We start from the raw sequence: 18,320 nt of genomic DNA, 5'->3' as shown, positions 1-18,320 counted from the left end.
ATGCCACTATTTCTCTTTCACTATTCAGTCATTAATGTCATGAGGGTGAGCTGAGATTGTTTTATTTTGCATCTGTTGAAGTCTTACAGAGTAAGTTATTTCATTGGTCAATCTTAAGACAGTGTGTGTTCAGATCCTAGCTGTATATCTCTCCTTCAGATATTTGTATGATGTATACCATTCTTAGCTGTAGAAGCTTTTATTAAATATGACATTCTAGCATTCATTCACAACAGGCATAAAATGTACCTGATTAGTAGAAGGCAAAATTATTCATATTTATCTTTCTTTTTCTTTTTCATCAGACTTACTTAAGCATGTATTTTCATGATCTCTTGGGTATGAAAAAGTTACATTATATTTTTATTCTGCCTGTCCTCCCGAAGTTCATCTGCTGTGTCCCTGTTTCTTCCCCCCAAATTCTAAGCTTTTTATATAGTTGATTAAACTAAGAGATGTTGACCTTCCCATACTCATCCATTTAGTTTTATGGCCCAACTAAACATTTAAATCCAACACTTTTGGCCAGAGTCCAATCTTGTGTTTTCTACACTATCATAAGATGCTTCCCTTAGTTATAAAAGTTTCAATATTGAGTCAGGTTATCTTTTTAATGATAAAATACAGCCCTATCCTATTTGGAGTGATAATGAGCTACAATAAATGTATTAAAGAGACGTGTGATTTTTTAAAACTGCTGTTACATTGGGCTCCGACCATAGCCAAAGATACAATAAATTTGCAGTTTCTGTTAAGGCTAGAACTTTGTTGAAAACATCAGGCCAGCTGTTTGCTATCTTTGTTGATGCTGTGATTTCACCCTTCTAAGTAAATGATTGGGAAAGAAATAGTTATTTTACTTGGGGTTAGGAAGGGCAAGTGAAAGTAATTGCATACTGCCAGAACTGTCTTTTTAGTTTACTCTTGTTAGTTGAATGTAGAGAAAAGTAAAATATATCCACTAGCAGCAGTAGAGTTTGTTTAAACACAGCAATAGATCAGCAGAAGATATTTGGGAAGAAAATCAAAATCAACTAGGACTTTATGTCAGACTCTGTGACAATCAATGTAATTTTGTGTGTGTGTGTGTGTGTGTGTGTGTGTTTAATTTATTTTGTTAATGTTTTAGTTATCTTCACCAAGATGGCTGATCTATTCTAGTACTACTTGCTGAACTATAATATTTTAAAATAGAATGCCTTGTCAGGGCACGAAGACAAAATTCATCATTAATTATTTTTTCAATGATTTAATACTGGTGCAAATATTTAATCTAAAGATATCTATCATTTTACTTAAGGCATATGTCATGTTATAAAATTTCAGCCTAATATGTCCTTGATCAAGCAGTGGGCATTTAATTATTTGAAAATCAGCACATTAAAAGTAAATTTCATCTTTGCTTACTGAGGATAACTAAAGATTTAAAGTCATCCTTTTATCTTTCTTAAACTAGTCTGATAAACATCCTCCAGATGAGTTCTTTTTAAAATCATAAGCTTGTTCCAGTCTGCTTTTTAAGAAGCCAGCTTCACCTGCATCATACCCACTTGCTGTATGGAATACTGTTTTGTAGGATGGGCGAGGAAAGGAAGAAAAGGAAATTGAAAAAAAATACATAGAAGCATTCAAATATCATAATTTATCTACTTTTGCCACCCTAATCCGTACTCTTTCTCCTTTCTTTTCTTTCTTGTGAAATCCTTGCCTTTTCAAAAACACACATTTTCATATCTCCTTAAATTCTGTTACATGCCAAAATATTAAAACAGCATGTGCAGCCTGGCTTTGAAGTACTGAATAGGCCTGTTTCAAAATAATTTGCCTGTTAGATTCCTGGTAGTTAGAGCTGTAACATCTGCTGTATGGAATCTTGTTTTGTAGGGTAAGAGATGAAGGGCTACCACAACTGTACTTACTGGTATGTAAGTTTCTTTTGTTTCATAAACATGAAACTAAGGCTTCTGCTACCAGAGTGCTACAAGATTAATGCTTAATAAAATATCATCAGCGGTGAAATGCTCCAGGTTCACTCGTGCCTGTCAGTTGTCGGAGAGCGGGTTGTAAAGGGAGTGTGGCCCGGCCACTGCCATTTGCGTTTTTTTCCATCTGCACATTCACAGAGTGCTTTGCACATGTGCAGAGGATAAAAGAATTGAAATGGCGGCATCTGGGTGGATGGGCGGAGCCTCGTCCTCCCTTCGCAACTAGCTCTCTCACGACTGACAGGCACAAGCAAACGGGAGGGTTTCACCCCTGCATATCATATAAAGTAATATGCAGACACTTGAGAAATGATTTGTATTCATATAATCTGCAACCAAGCATCTGATTTATCATTTTTTGGTTAGAGTTAGCACTGGGTTTTTTTAAATGTGACTGGAAAGAGATTACAGAGATTAAGATTGACCAAAAGAAGCATACAGCTAAATACTTGTTTCTTCAGCTTTGAGGAAAGGTTCTTGGAAATCTTTCTGCTGTTGTAACAGAATTTTATACAGTTTCATTCATGTTAGACCTAAAATATTTGTTGAAGAATTAAATAAGAGTAGGGATTTTGTGGTTTCTGATGATTCCCAGCAAATAAAATCAAAGAATTTTAAAGCTCTTGCTGAATAAATTTATTCCTTCAATAAAAATGGTTCTGTTGGTGAATTACATTTCTCAAGTGCTGATTCAGTAGCTGCAATAAATTATGTGACAAAAAATGGTTCAAATGCGTAAGGAGAATGATTTCTTCTTGGTGAAATGTGAGGAACTATGTATGTGTATATTTTAGCAACACTCCATAATACTGTTTGTCTACCATGTGTTTGAAGGCTTAGAATCATTCATGCTAAGAAAACAGGCAAGCGAGATGTCATAGGAGGAGGTGATATAGGAGAAGAATCCCATTCACTAGGTACGCCCACACCAGGCCGAAAGAGAAGACGGAAGGGAGGGGAGAGTGATTATGATGACGACGATGACGATTATAGTGATGATCAAGCAGATGAAGATGAGGAAGATGATGACGACAAAGATGATAAAAAGGGAAAGAAAGATATGTGTGAAGATGAGGTAGGTGTTGCTGATAAATTAAATAGCTTATATTGACTTTTATAAAGTATATGGGTCTTTAATGTAGTGTTATATGGAAAACCTTGACTGAAAATTTCAAAAAGAGGTTATGACAAGAGTATGTTGATTGTAACGTCAACATTTCTTATTTGCCAACTATGCAGAGGCATAGGAGGCAAGGATTAGAAACATAGAAACATAGAAGATTGATGGCAGAAAAAGACCTCATGGTCCATCTAGTCTGCCCCTTATACTATTTCCTGTATTTTATCTTAGGATAGATATATGTTTATCCCAGGTATGTTTAAATTCAGTTACTGTGGATTTACCAACCACAGATTAGCAGATCTTTATTGTTGTGTCCATTGCTGAAAATAAATTGCCATTAGGTTTTTCTGTTTTTGACTAACAACAATACGCAGTTGCTTGTTATGACTTCGTGTTATGTGCAATCAAGACTTATGACCTATTCAGTGAACAAGGCTCAGTATGATGTGTCAATGAAGCCACAGCACCATTACATGGATTGCTCTAGCCTTGCTGAGATCAATATGTTTTTAAAAATCATAAGGTTTTTTTTTTGCCATATTTGCGTGCACAACTGCTGTAAAGAACAGATACCATTTGGAGACCACAACCGATAATAAATATGTATGGTTGCAATTACTTTGTGATTTTTGAAGCATATTTCATAAACTTCTGGTTTTATAATTATGAGCACAATCAGTATATAGAAAATAATGAATTACTCCATTTTATTTGTTGGTGGTAGGATGATGGAGATCAAACTGCAAGTGTTGAGGAACTAGAGAAACAGATTGACAAACTTACTAAGGTAACCTAAACTTCTATAAATTTAAACTGTACTCGGTCACTGTAATGTAGACGGGTCATTTTTAAAGTGTTCTTAACCAGATCCTTAATATGTATAATATTCATCAGATTTTTCCTCATTGTCTTAACAAAATTTCAGTCTTGTTGAAAATGAGGAAAGATGAAACTATTTGCTGCTGATATAACAAAATATAAATAAAGCAAACTCTTGGGCCTGGCTTAATTTGAACCAAAAAAAATATTTTGTGATATTATAAAAAGGCAGAAGTCCAAGGCTGTATCTAGAAGACAGCTAATTATGTTATTTGTTGCTGACACAAGCCTGCAAAGAGCACTACAAAAAAAATCATCATATTGCTTATTCTGGGATCTTTTATTTGAATTGCATGGTCGTAATATGCTCTCTATTCTGGAGCCAGAGCAATCTTTTTGTGTTTTGGAAGACTTGAATGTGCTAATGGACTGATACTCTTGAGAAACTTTAACATTACTCACCTAAATTATAAGAACCTCAAAATTAATTTTGTGAATCCAAAATAACATAGGCTTTCTTTCTCAAAGTACAACAGGTGCCAAATGCTAATGGATTTTTTTGAAGATGAAATTTACCTTCTGATTCCATCTATAGTGAAATAATTATAATAGAACAAAATTATTAGTTTAAATAAGGAAAAAAGTTATCTATAAATTTTGATTCTCTACGTCTCATGTTTGAGAGGCATGTGCCAGTACATATTCTCAGGTCTAATGTGCATTTGTTGCCATTTGTTTAAACTGAATCAAGAATAAGGCATGTTAACTTTTTAACTGTGGATACCTGAGCCACTAGCATTGTCTACAGGTTATCCTCAACATAATTTATCTCAAGGCCATATAAAATATCTCATTAGTTACATGTAAAAAGCCACAGTTTCTCATATTAACGTGGCTTGTTGTACTAGATGTACACATCCTTTACTGTATGTCATAACTGATAACATTTTCATTGGTTTTCATGCATTGAAAATGTTTGATTCTTATATTCTCTGGAAACCAGTAATAAAAGCCCGGTTTGCTTATGTAATGTCTCCTTCAATTTGTTTTAATTCTGTCCAGTGTGACATATCATCATCAATTAGACTCTTTCAATTTCTCAAAAAAACAGAACAATAGTATTGTTTGTAAGTAACTTAAATATCCAAAAGGTTTGATGAGCTGTCTGTCATTTATTAGCATAACATTAAAGAAAATCTTTATTTTTACCATTGTGTTGTTGTTTTTTAATTCAACAGCAGCAAAACCAGTACAGAAGAAAGCTATTTGAAGCTTCTCACTCTTTACGTTCAATGATGTTTGGCCAGGATCGTTACAGGCGTCGATACTGGATTTTGCCCCAATGTGGGGGCATTTTTGTTGAAGGCATGGAAAGCGGAGAAGGTAACAAGCTAGATCTAAAAAGATCAAGGCTTCCCTTGTCTAGTTGTGTCTGATTCTGGGGAGGGGATGCTCATTTCTGTTTCTTAGCTGAAGGATCCAGTGTTGTTTGAAAATACTTCCATGGCCATGACCATATGCTGAAGTGCACAGAATGCTGTTTGGCAGGAACTGGCCCAGAACTGGAGCTCATGCTTTGGTCTTGAACTGCCAACCTTTCAGTCAACAAGCCCAGCGCCTTAACCTCTTGGACGCCGCATCCCCAGCTAGATCTGAGAACTGTGAAAAAAAGTCATGCTTTTCTCTGTCAAAGTCCTCTCTTAGCCAGAAGCTGGTATTGGTAGATACTTCCTGACTGAAGGACTGACAGAAAGGGCCTTTAAGGGTGCAGTGCAGAAATCACAGGCTGCCCGCAAGCAGTTGAGGACATTTTTTCAATCCGTATATGAAGAGACTCCAAGATTAAAACAATATATTCTTAAAGAAGAGAATATTCTCTTTCTAATGCTTCTAAATTGAAGATGATTGAAGCTGTTCCACAGGATCAAACAGGGCATCAAAGATAGCCAACATTTGGCAAAAAACCTGTTAAATACCAAATTTGAGCTCTTATATTTTTTCAACAACTTGAAGGAAAATGCTGCAAATTGGAAGTCCTCATTGCAGCTGTGTACTGAGTACACCTGCCAAAAATCAACCTGAAAGGCCAAGTAGTTTTGAAACTACAGCAGCCTGAAGATTGCTGTAAATTCATTTTTGAGGGGGGGGGGGGGTTTGGCAAAGTTTGAGCCTGAACCATGTAAAAGTAAAAAGTAAGGTTTTTTTGCACTGAACAATAGCATATAGCACAGAGCAGGAGATATGAAGTGCAGATAACAAACCCTTAAGAGACACCACAGAAAAATATTTAACAGGGATGAAAAGAAAGTAGGAGAGAGATGGAGATAATGAGACAAACATAAGTCTCCTGAAAACAGACGAGGAAATATGACTAAGTGTATATAGCGCTTGGCTTTACTGTGACTACGGTGGGAGATGAGGAAAGACCGGTATGTTTACTGTGTCTAAAAATGTTGGCAGCGGACAGAATGAAGCCAAATAAATTGAGACCTCACTACACATTACACGCTAATCACGCTAATAATTCTGCCGCATGAATCCCAGCGACCGGTTAGGTCCCACAGAGTTGGCCTTCTCCGGGTCCCGTCAACTAAACAATGTCATTTGACGGGACCCAGGAGAAGAGCCTTCTCTGTGGCGGCCCCGACCTTCTGGAACCAGCTCCCCCCGGAGATTAGAACTGCCCCCACCCTCCTTGCCTTTCGTAAAGTTCTTAAGACCCATCTCTGCCGTCAGGCATGGGGGAACTGAGATATCTCCCCCGGGCCTATACAGTTTATACATGGTATGTTTGTGTGTATACTTGCTTTTAATAATGGGGTTTTTAGTGTTTTTTAAATTATTAGATTTGTTCTTACATTGTCTTTGTTGTTGTTGTGAGCCGCCCCGAGTCTACGGAGAGGGCCGGCATACAAATCTAATTAATAATAATAATAATAATAATAATAATAATAATAATAAGCCGCTTGAGGTTTTTTCAGGGAAAATGTGCTGAATATTGTAAACAATCGTCCTGGCGGAGAGTTGGGGGGGCACGCAAAATGTTTACTTCTTTGTAGGGGTCATAACAGAAAATAATTGAGAAGCACTGATCTAATAGGACTTGGAGAACCCACAGAGATAGGCAATCTTGCAAGAAACCTGTCCCCATGCCCTTTAAAAGTGATTATCCGCTATGCTAAGCGTATCCTTAAATGCATTGTCACTATAGAGAGATTGAAATTGGGAGAGAGAAAACGCCAACCACTTCCTTCCTTTCCCATTTGTCTGTTCTGTTCTATGTGATTCTCTTTTCTTTTTGCTCTTTGTGAAGAAATTGCTAATTCATGCTGACACATACTTAACAGAGAAGTGGAGTAATGTGGGGATAAAGAATGATTTTTAAAAAATCATTTTAAAGGATTTTTTATTTTTTAAAAAAAAATTATTTTGAAAAAATGGAACTGCTCTCGGAACATAGTTAATAGAATTCTGGAGAGTTTACATTTCAGAATATTTGTCAGATATCTATCTGGAAGAGTCTGATCCCCTTTATTTCCTTTATAAGGACTCACAGATGTAAATTGGTTATATATTCATCCACCTTCTTTGATTTGGATGATGCCTGTTCTGATACAATTAGTAACACAGTTATTGAATTTATTGTACTCATCTTTCATAAAAAAACACAAAGGGGGATAGTCTTGAGAACAAAAACCAATAGTATATACCTTATGCTGATATTTGAATCAACTAGTAGAATACCGCCTAATTTTAAGGCACTTTATTACTATTAATTAAAAATAAGTAATTTAAGCACTGGAAACATAAATAAATTAAGCAAAAATAATTTCCCTTGAGACTCCTTGAATAAAGCATAAATATGATGGGTGCTATAGAATGGGAATTTTTATGAAAAATGTTTTGTCAGAATTTTGCTGCCAACCAAAAAGGTTCCATTGCTAGTACTAAACCATGGGTTCACTTTGTGCTAGATACTTGTGAAATCCATGTTGTTTTTATTTTCTACATACAGCCCTATTTCTTCAACCCCTATTTTGAAATTCTGAAAAACAATTAGTTACAATAAAAGAGTATCTTTTAGTCTACGGAGAGGGGCGGCATACAAATCTAAATAATAATAATAATAATAATAATAATAATAATAATAATAATAATAATAACAACAACAACAACAACAACAACAACAATCATCTTTGTTATTATTTTTTAAATAGAACGGTACTGCATGGCTTAAGTTAGGACAAAAATTAAGGTGTAGTATAAATTCATTTCTCTTTCTCTCTTATTCAGGTTCCTACAAGCAGTGAAGTGTGTTTTATGTATCAGAGCATGCAAAAAAGACTTTTTGCATATGAATCCCCTTTGCGTGATGCATTTAATAACACTGTTTCTTCTGTCTGGTACCACCTCCTGCTGAAGTGTCAAACATTTTCAGTTCAGATGTTAAGAAGAAGCTTTTGATAGTTTTTCCGTTTCATCTCTTGAAATGAAATTATGATCAGCCTCATACACGCTTGTTCCATTCTTTTGGTTGTTATTGTTGATTTTATGCTAGATGTTTAAAAAAATCATTCTATAATGATCTTCGGAGAGGGGCGGCATACAAATCTAATAAATTATTATTAATTATTAAATCAAGAGTATAAGTGGTTTTTTTAGATGAGAATGTGGTTTTTCAACTTGAACAGCTGAAAACCAAACCCATTTTGGCTGTAAACTGTGTTAAATAATTGTCTTTCTATTCCTACAGGTCTGGAAGAAATTGCAAAAGAAAAAGAAAAGCTGAAAAGGGCCAAAAATATTCATATCAAAGAAGAAATTTTTGAGACCCCTGAAGAAAAATTAAATTGTTTAAATGCAACACATTGTAATCCGAAAGAGGATGTCAAAGAGAAGGACAGCACAAATCTTTTCCTGCAGAAGCCCGGCTCTTTCTCAAAACTAAGCAAACTTTTAGAAGTAGCAAAAATGCCTCCTGAGTCGGATGTTCTGGCCCCCAAAGCCAATGGCAGTGCAGCAAATGGGTGCTCACTGGCCTATCAGAATAGCTCTAAAACCTCATTGTGTAGCCACCAGGCCACTTTATCACAAAGCAGCAATGAACGATCTGATCCTAATCATCTTTTCAATCCTGTGGCAACTGCGCCAGGGAAATTTTATAGTTCTCCATTAATTTCAAATGACCAGCTGTTAAAGACTCTTACAGAAAAGAGCAGGCAGTGGTTCAGCCTGTTACCAAGAACTCCTTGTGATGATACTTCTGTTACCCACCTAGATTCACCAGCTGCTGCTACTGCTACTTCTTCATCTCTCACTCCGCATTCTCACCCTCCATCCAAATCCCCCTCACCTGTCCCATCTCCACTGATTGGTTCAGCCTCTTCACCAAGCCCAATAGGATTAAGTCCATTTGCCTTGTCACCACTTCAGGTAAGCGTTTTATTCCATTTTGGGAAGTTTCATCCTGTGCGCTTTCTGTAGGGGGAAAGAAAAGAGTATAGACGGATGGTAAGAGTATTGATAGGAATCCTGATTACCATTTGTTGTAAAGGAAGAAAGTTAATTACTAGTTGTGAAAATGTTTGTCTTATTTCTGAATATCCATCCAATCTGAAAATATGTTATACACAGCAATTCCCATTTTTGGTATAAATTATTTAAATTAATACAAGTTATTTACAAAGATAGAGTGGCGGAGATGGGATCCCTGCTAACCTCTTTAAATTAGTTATTGCCTTTGGATGGGAAATGAACACTCGGACAGCAAGCTGGGAAAATGGGTCACTTTATTAAATATTAACAGAAGACCTGCAGGGGTCGCTAAATGGGGCGGAGTTTCCTGAACACAAACATGCCTGGGCAACCAAATGGGCATAACTCCATGCCTGGTCAGGGTTAGGCATGCCCCGCCTACCCCAGCCCATAAAGCCACACCCAGCGTGTGGGAGGGCTCACCCTGCATGACCTGGAACTGGAAATGACGTAGGTGAGCCCCAAGGGCACCGCCTTCACACCTCTCCGTCCGTAGAGGAAGCATGAGTTGTGCAACGGGGGGGCCAATCATCTTACAAGAGATGCCCAAAGGAGAACACACAGTTGCTACTGATACCCTTTCCGCCCCGTTTCTGCCACAGCAGGGGGGTCAGATCTCTATCTTGGCCCCCGGCACCCCACCTAAGCCTGCCCCAGCTCACGCAGGCACTACTGCAGGTCTGTGTATAATTGCCAGTCTCTACATCTGCACTACATTGAGCCAAGAGTAATGATAGGAATCCTGATTACCATTTGTTGTAAAGGAAGAAAGTTAATTACTAGTTGTGGGCATATGAATGTGAAGATCTTTGGGGGTCTCATTGGGTAGGGTGGGTGATGCAGGGAGTCATAAGGAGGAAAGGAATTGGTTTAATAATCTCTCCCCTTTTCTCTCTCCAGTTTCTCTTGATTGGAATCTCTTCCCAAATTCAATCCAGTGGTTGAGTACATACATTGTACTTAACTTTAATATCAGTGGTGGACTGCTGCATGATCAAAAGGGTTTGGGCAAACCCTTAGCTCTGGTTACTGTTGCCTCCCCCCCCCCACCCGCCCCTGTTCTATGCTATTCATGTATGTTACTTTCCAAATCTAGACAGTTGTGTAAAAACTCAATTTTAACAAACCATTCCAGGGGGGAAATGTTTGTCTTATTTCTGAATATCCATCCAATCTGAAAATATGTTATACACAGCAATTCCCATTTTTTGTATAATTATTTAAATTAATACAAATTATATAAATACCATGTCTTATCCTGATTTCAGATGCTACATTAGTTCAAGGGTGTAGAGCAGGGGTCCCCAAACGTTTTACACAGGGGGCCAGTTCACTGTCCCTCGGACTGTTGGAGGGCTGGACTATAAAAAAAACTATGAATAAATCCCTACGCACACTGCACATACCTTGTTTTAAAGTAAAAAACAAAATGGGAACGTACTATTTAGAGGGGGGAGAAGGTCTGAAATTCATATATGTTTATGTTTTGTTTTTAATTTTCTTTTGTTGACATCTGATTGGCTATACAAGGTTTTCTTGGCTTATGAAAAATGTATAAAGAAAGAAGGAAGCACTTTGGCATAATGGTTAATAAGTTAGAAATATAATTGGTGTTGCACTTTTTGAAGGAACATTAAGGAGGAAATTTAATTAAAAGAAAATGAATGTAACTGGATGACAAAATTAGAAAAAAAAACTTTTGCAACTTTTTTGATGATTGATATTAGTTACTAACAAAATATTGCATTTTATTCATGGAAAATTAGATGGTACACTGTGTTGTTGTTGAGAGAAAAATTTTAAAAAATTACCCCTCCCCAAAACAGTCCTTCCTTCCTCTGTTCCTCCATTCATTTCATTCTTCTTTCCTTCCTTTCTTTCTTCCTTGTTCCCTTCATTTCTCCTTCCTTCCTTCCCTCCTTCATTCCTCTCCATTTCTCCTTCCCTCCCTCTCTTTCCCTTTTCTTTCTTTCTCTCTCTCTTTTCCCTGTGCTCTTGTCACTCACCAGCGGGCCGGATAAATGGCCTCAGTGGGCCGCATGTGGCCCGTGGGCCGTACTTTGGGGACCACTGGTGTAGAGAATTGGGGCAGACATGTCCATTACATCTAAAGTTTGTTAAATGTAGAATAGTTATCTGCTGTTATCTTTGGTCTATGTACTGTTTCCTTAAAAATTATTTACAAACATAGAGTGGCAGAGATGGGATCCCTGCTAGCCTCTTTAAATTAGTTATTTCACAATGTCCTGTTTCGTCTTAGTAAATTTTGTCTCCAAGAAAATGCAACCATATATGCAAATTTCCCTGTTGTAAGCAATGGGGAAATATGAAACATATGCTAGAAAATGTGTGTTTTCTAAAGCAAGGGAACACACATTGGATACAAAATGGTGCCTGAGGCAATCTGGGTTAAAGAAGCCCACAGTATTTTCTGAAGAAGATTCGAAAGAAGATATTTTTGCATGTCAAAAACTCTACTACGTGAAAACATGATTTTTGTCATGTTTTAAAGTGATACTGTACTGCTAATTATTGAGCTAAATCCATACTTTGAAACCTGTCAATTGTGAAACCCCCCTTTTCCATCTTTCCAGTAGCATCTTCCTTAATGCTTGTGACTTCTGATTATGAATTCAAGTATAATATATCAGATCAGCCCATTCATCACTTTCCAAATCATTCTACTGCCTTCCTTCTCCCTTACCTTCATTTAGTTGCTGCTGTTGGCCATGTACCACTGCAAATGGTTGTGTTATTTCTCTATTTTCCTTCTTCCCTGTCCTATCTCAAAACATCTTTCTGGAAAATGCAAAACAGATGCTGTCTGTTCCATGCACTGGATGGGCCATTTATGGTATTCTTTGCATATGCTTGCTATTATTAGTCAATACTTGTGTTTTTTATCCCATCTGTTCTCTGAGAACTGATAATGGCATATGCTGGCAGCTCTAAGAAATAAGTTGGGCTAAAAAGGAATTACTAATATAAAGATCATTTGCTGAGTGCTACAATCAGGTGGGGATTTATACCTGGAGCTGTCTGCTCTAGTATTTAATCAGTACACTATTATGGGGCTCAATGTTTATTCGTTTGGAATTATTGCAAGTTCATCTTACTAAAAATTTGTACAGATTTTTACTGAAGAGGGGCCAGCCTATTTTCCAAAGCACCTGAAGGCAGGGCAGCAAACAATGGATGAAAACTAATGCAGGAGAGAAGGAACCTAGAACTAAAGAGAAATTTCCTAACAGTTAGAACAATTAATCAGTGAAACGACTTCCCTCCAGAATTGTGGGTTTTAGAGGTTTTTAAGAAGAGATTGGACAATCATTTGTCTGAAATGGTATAGGGTTTCCTACCTGAGCAGGGGATTGGACTAGAAAGGACCTCCAAGGTCCCTTTCAACGATGTTATTCTGATTGCAATTTCCTGCCTGGAGTTTTTATATAACAAATAGTTATAACTATTCAAATTGGGGTTGTTGTTGTTTTTGGATAGCAGATGAAGACAGGATTGCCTGTAATGGGACTTCAGTTCTGTGGATGGCCTACTGGCGTTATGAGTTCAAATCACCCGTTTTCATCTCCACTGCCTAGTATGGGGTCCAGCCTAGGACTGTCAGAGGGCAATGGTAGCTCTTTCTTGACACCCAGTGTTCCAACAAGTAAAAGCGAATCGCCAGTGCCACAGGTTGAGAAACAAACGTCTGTACCTTCTTCAGTTCTTGTGGAAGTAGCCAAACCAGCTGATTATCCTAGTCCAAAGCCTATCCCAGAAGGTCAGTATCATTTTATTCTTTTTGTAGGTGTTTCTAACTAATTCTAACAGAATCCTAGTTCTGTTCTTCTAGTTAGAGCAGTGGTTCTCAACCTTTCCAATGCCAAGACCCCTTAATATAGTTCCCTCTAAGCTGAGCAGTGAGCAATCGCTTACTTAAAAATCATCATCAACTCAGAGTTTTCCAAACCTTCCCAGAAGACAAGAGGGAAAGAGTGAGAGGGAAGGAGAGGGGAAGAGAGGAAGAGAGAGAAACAGAAAAAAGAGGAAGGAAAAGAGAAAGAAAAAGAATGGGAGGAAGGAAGAAAGAAAATCAAAATCTAGTTTGAAACTAGCTCAACTATTTAAGTGGCATTTTGATATTGATAGAGTTGCCCTATTATGAGCTCACTGTTATAGACACACAGTACAGTATTTTATTTTGAAATTCTCTGAGGCAAAACAGGGTGGGTTTTTAATTTGTTTGTTTGTTTATTACTTCTGTGCTGCCCAGTCCCGAAGGGACTGCCGCTCAGACATTATACTTTTCCGCCCACCCCCCAAAACAATTAGAGGGAACACTGCCCCTTAATACAGTTTCTTATGTTCTGGTGACCCCCCAACCACAAATCTAGCACCAATTCTCCCAACAGAGCTTTAAGCTGATTGGCAGGAAGGTCAGAGGGACACTTCCACTGTAAATGCCTGATTGGTTGGATTGTAAAAATATGTTCCAAGGTGCCAGAATAGAAGCTTTAGTTCCTAACACCAGGGAAAATTTGTATTTTCCCATAGCCTTAGGCGACCCCTGTGAAACAGTTGTTCGACCCCCAAAGGGGTCCCGACCCCCAGGTTGAGAACCACTGAGTTAGAGACTAGGATTTTTTTTTTTTAATGAGCCAGTGTTTGTTTTTGGCAGACCACTGTTCATTTTATTTTTAGAAAAGAGGTTTTCTTTGGCAGCAGCAACAATGGCAATAATAGCAGAGGATCTTAGCTATGCTGTAATTTTCCCTGAGATCATATATCCATGTCTTTTAATGTGAGAGAACTCAGTTTTTGGGGTGCCCATTTCCCATATAGAACATTTGTGTGTTTTAAATCTTTCTTTGTCTCCCTATTTTGATTCAGAAATGCAGTTTGGCTGGTGGAGAATTATTGATCCAGAGGACCTAAAAGCTTTGGTCAAAGTGTTGCATCTCAGGGGAATTAGAGAAAAGGCCTTACAGAAGCAAATTCAAAAACATATGGATTATATTACTCTAGCTTGCCTCAAGAATAAAGATGGTATGTAATTTCAATGGGGAGAAAATCAGTGGTATGAGTAGATCTTTTAACGTTGCTTTCTAATAGCTCAGATGGCACAGAAGTAACATTAAGTTTAGGTGACCTATTAATTATGAAATGGCTAATGGACATTTTCCTTTAATAAAAAAGCATTAGAATATAACTATGCTGGATCAAGACAAAGCCCATCTTAGACCAGCATTTTGTTTCCCATAATGGCCAACTTTTCCAGTCCCTTTTTAAAGCTGTCCAAGTTAGTCGCCATCACCATCTTGGGTGGTGATGAATTCCACATGTTAAATTATGCTGTTTTGAGGAAATAACTTCCTTTACTTTGTTCTTATCTCCTTCCAATTATTCTTCCATGACTCCTTGGCTATAGTGTTTTGAGAAAGAGGAAAAACTTGTCTTGATTGAGTTCCTCAATGCTATGCATAATTTTATAAAGCTTTCTTATCTCCATTCTGTCATCATTTTTCTGAGCTAAAGATTCCAAAACATTCTAACCTATTAAACTCAGCTGAAAAGCAAAATACATTAACACATCTATAAATTTATTTCCCCCAAAATATAAGACACCCTCTGATAATAAACCTAATAGGGCTTTTGAGGGCACGGGAATAAGACCAAGTGCTTATTTCAGGTTCAAAAAAATATAAGACAGTGTCTTGTTTTCAGAGAAATACGATATATGCCTGTAGAAGTAATTAAATAGACATACATGTTAGATTAACTGGGACCTTTTGTATTGATAAAATGATTGTTGCCATTGATCTCATTGTTACTACAAAACAATTGATCTGAAAGTTATACTAAAATAGCCTAATCTAATTTCTAAATACAGCTGCAATTATTGAAGTAAATGAAAATGATGAAAATCAAGTAACACGAGATATTGTAGAAAATTGGTCCATAGAAGAGCAAGCCATGGATACAGATATTGCTATTCTTCAGCAGGTAGAGGATTTAGAAAGAAGAGTGGCATCAGCCAGTTTGCAGATCAAGGTAAAATGTATTTCAGTAATATCTGTATTTGGTAATTATTGGCTAAAGTGTTAATTCAAACTTATGAAGAATAGATTTTCTAGAGTTAAGGATTGCTCTCAGTAATAAAAGAAATCAAAAGACTTTGAAGAATGTATTAACTCTACCTGGAATGAAATGCTCACAGTCACTCATGCCCTCATCACCTCGAGGCTCGGGGCTACCTTTGAAAAGTGTTCGGAAACTTCAGATCGCACAGAATGCAGCTGCAAGAGCAATCATGGGCTTCCCCAGGTATGCCCATGTCACACCAACACTCCGCAGTCTGCATTGGTTGCTGATCAGTTTCCGGTCACAATTCAAAGTGTTGGTTATGACCTATAAAGCCCTTCATGGCATCGGACCAGAATATCTCCGGGACCGCCTCCTGCCGCACGAATCCCAGTTAGGTCCCACAAAGTTGGCCTTCTCCGGGTCCCGTCAACTAAACAATGTCATGTGGCGGCCCCGGCCCTCTGGAACCAGCTCTCCCCAGAGATCAGAATCGCCCCCACCCTCCTCGCCTTTCACAAGCTCCTTAAAACCCACCTCTGTCGTCAGGCATGGCGGAATTGAGATATTCTTTCCCCCTAGGCCTATACAATTTATGCATGGTATGTTTGTGGGTATGTTTGGTTTTTAATAAGGGTTTTTTAGTCATTTTAAATATTAGATTTGTTATATGCTGTTTTTATCATTGTTGTTAGCTGCCTCGAGTCTACGGAGAGGGGCGGCATACAAATCAAGTCAAATCAAATCAATCAATCGAATGAATGAATGAATGAATAAATAAATAAATAAATAAATAAATAAATAAATATTTTCATGAACCAAGACACAAAACTAGAAACCTTGAGTTCTACTTCTAGCTTAGGAATAAAAGCCATACACTCTCTCTCAGCCTAATCTACCTCACAGGATTGTTGTTGTGGAGAAAATATGAGGAGGAACAAACATTAGGTATAAAAAAATAATAAAGGTGGTATAAAAATAAGTCATTAAAAAAATATTATGAAGGAAACATGACCATTATAAATCTCAGAATCATATAGTAGAATTTAATGCAATATTATTAAGTTCAAAATACAGCATCTACACTTGAGTGTAGATTTAGGCTTTTTTTCTGTCAGGTTCTCAAGTGACGGAGACAGCGAAGGACTGCCGTCTTTGGCACTACCAGTGCTACCAGTGCATCCGACATGTGCACCCCCACTGGCGTGTGATTTGGCTTCTGCACATGCGCAGCAAGCGAAATCTTGCATGAAGACACGTAAGCGAGATTTCGGCGATTTTCACTAGTATTATTGCTTCCACGCATGCGCAGAAGCATAAAATAGGTGAAAATCTCTGAAATCTCTCTTGTGCGCACGTCTTCACACGAGATTTCGCTTGCTGCACATGCGCAGAAGCCAAATCTTGCAGGGGGCGCGGGGACTCAGGCCAGGGTCGCGCAGCTGTATGTGCATCCCAAAAATCGCTACCGGAACGTAGGACCTTACCATTCCGGTAGCAGCCCATCACTGGACAGAGACCAATTGCATCTATTTTCTATCTTTTAGATTTTAGTTTTACCTTTATTGGAAGATAGACTAGTTATATTGCAAACAGCATCTCTCCCCAGTTATGTATGGGGAAAAAATGCTACACAAACAGGGCAACTTTGAGCAGTTTATTTTCTGCCTTGTATGTCATTCACATAGCTCCAAAATGGCTGCTGCCACTGAGGACATCACTTGCTGCAAAGGCAAGTTCTCCCGTGTGAACATTCTGGTTCACGTGTCGGAGGACCAGCTTGAGGGAGGTCAGCAGCCCACCATGGAACTGCCCTTCCTATCTGCCTGTGGGACTCAGGGCATCCCTAGATCCTTCTCTGTACGCCAAAGACACCCAGCAGACAAGCTTTTCATTTTCTTTGGATTCTAGCAAAAATAACAGTCTCTTGGATCAATACTCCTATCACTAATCCCTGCTGCTGTCTTGTCTTAGTGATCTTGCTGTGACATCCATGTGTGCTGGATTGCAAAGAGATAGCTATGTTCCCCAGCAAGCAGAGAGGTAAAAGCAGGGAGACGAAGGAATACAGTTCCTCTTTTTGCATCTCATTTTTCCCAAAGTAGCAGCTGCAGAGCAATCACTGCCCCCACCAGAATATGCAGGCAGCAAATTTGCTGGCCTTGTTTTCAAAGTGCAGCAAAAAGATCACTGCGGAGACAACAATTTTCTCTTTTCCTCCCCTCTTGAGGTTGGGGGGGTTGGGGGGGAGACACATTATCATGCAAATGGAAAAAGCCTTTGATTTTCCATGCAAACAGAATAGTAAGTTCTGCAGAGGAAGAACATAAAGGCTAGTAGCTCTTTGATTCCATCTACGTTCCTTGTTCCATTAGTATGATGATGTGACTTCTGGCATCTTTTAAAATGGGGGGGAGGGGGGGGTTTGAAATAAATATATGTAAATATTTGCATTTTTTCTTGTGGAATTAACAAAATGTGCAATATGAAGGTGTTACATATCACATATAATTAATGTAAATTAACCTTGTTACTGTGAGTCATCAGAAATAATTACAGGGTTTTAAAAAAAACAAATTAAATATCTGAAACTGGGAGTTGTGCCAGTTGTATATTTCCCACAATAGCACTAGGTCTTGAGTATGAGTTAAAAACCAACTTATTACTTAGGAATTTGTTGCATTGCAGATTTTTTTTCTCCCCAAAATGTAACAACAAAAATAATTTAAAAATTAATGTGTGTGGTTAAGTAGTATAGGAAAGGAGGGGAAATCAGCTCT

The 18,320-nt window shown here is 37.9% G+C and overlaps 1 protein-coding gene across 25 annotated transcripts in view; it reads left to right on the top strand.

Moving 5' to 3' along the window:
- Positions 1-18,320, top strand: part of BAZ2B (bromodomain adjacent to zinc finger domain 2B) — a 318,653-nt gene that overhangs the window by 282,342 nt on the left and 17,991 nt on the right. For 18 of the 25 annotated variants that reach the window (XM_070731603.1, XM_070731601.1, XM_070731595.1 and 15 more), the window contains 7 exons: positions 2,820-3,060; positions 3,833-3,895; positions 5,166-5,310; positions 8,681-9,360; positions 12,961-13,240; positions 14,350-14,505; positions 15,350-15,510. In XM_070731603.1, the coding sequence (XP_070587704.1) occupies positions 2,820-3,060; positions 3,833-3,895; positions 5,166-5,310; positions 8,681-9,360; positions 12,961-13,240; positions 14,350-14,505; positions 15,350-15,510 (1,726 nt within the window). The remainder of the gene's footprint in view (positions 1-2,819; positions 3,061-3,832; positions 3,896-5,165; positions 5,311-8,680; positions 9,361-12,960; positions 13,241-14,349; positions 14,506-15,349; positions 15,511-18,320) is intronic. The other 7 variants (XM_070731594.1, XM_070731592.1, XM_070731580.1 and 4 more) reach the window with 2 other exon arrangements.

This window comes from Erythrolamprus reginae, chromosome 1 (assembly GCF_031021105.1).
Source record: "Erythrolamprus reginae isolate rEryReg1 chromosome 1, rEryReg1.hap1, whole genome shotgun sequence".
In the NCBI taxonomy this organism is placed as follows: Eukaryota; Metazoa; Chordata; class Lepidosauria; order Squamata; family Dipsadidae; genus Erythrolamprus; species Erythrolamprus reginae.
Note: the sequence above shows the minus strand (reverse complement) of the source record. Positions and strands in the feature narration are given on the sequence as shown.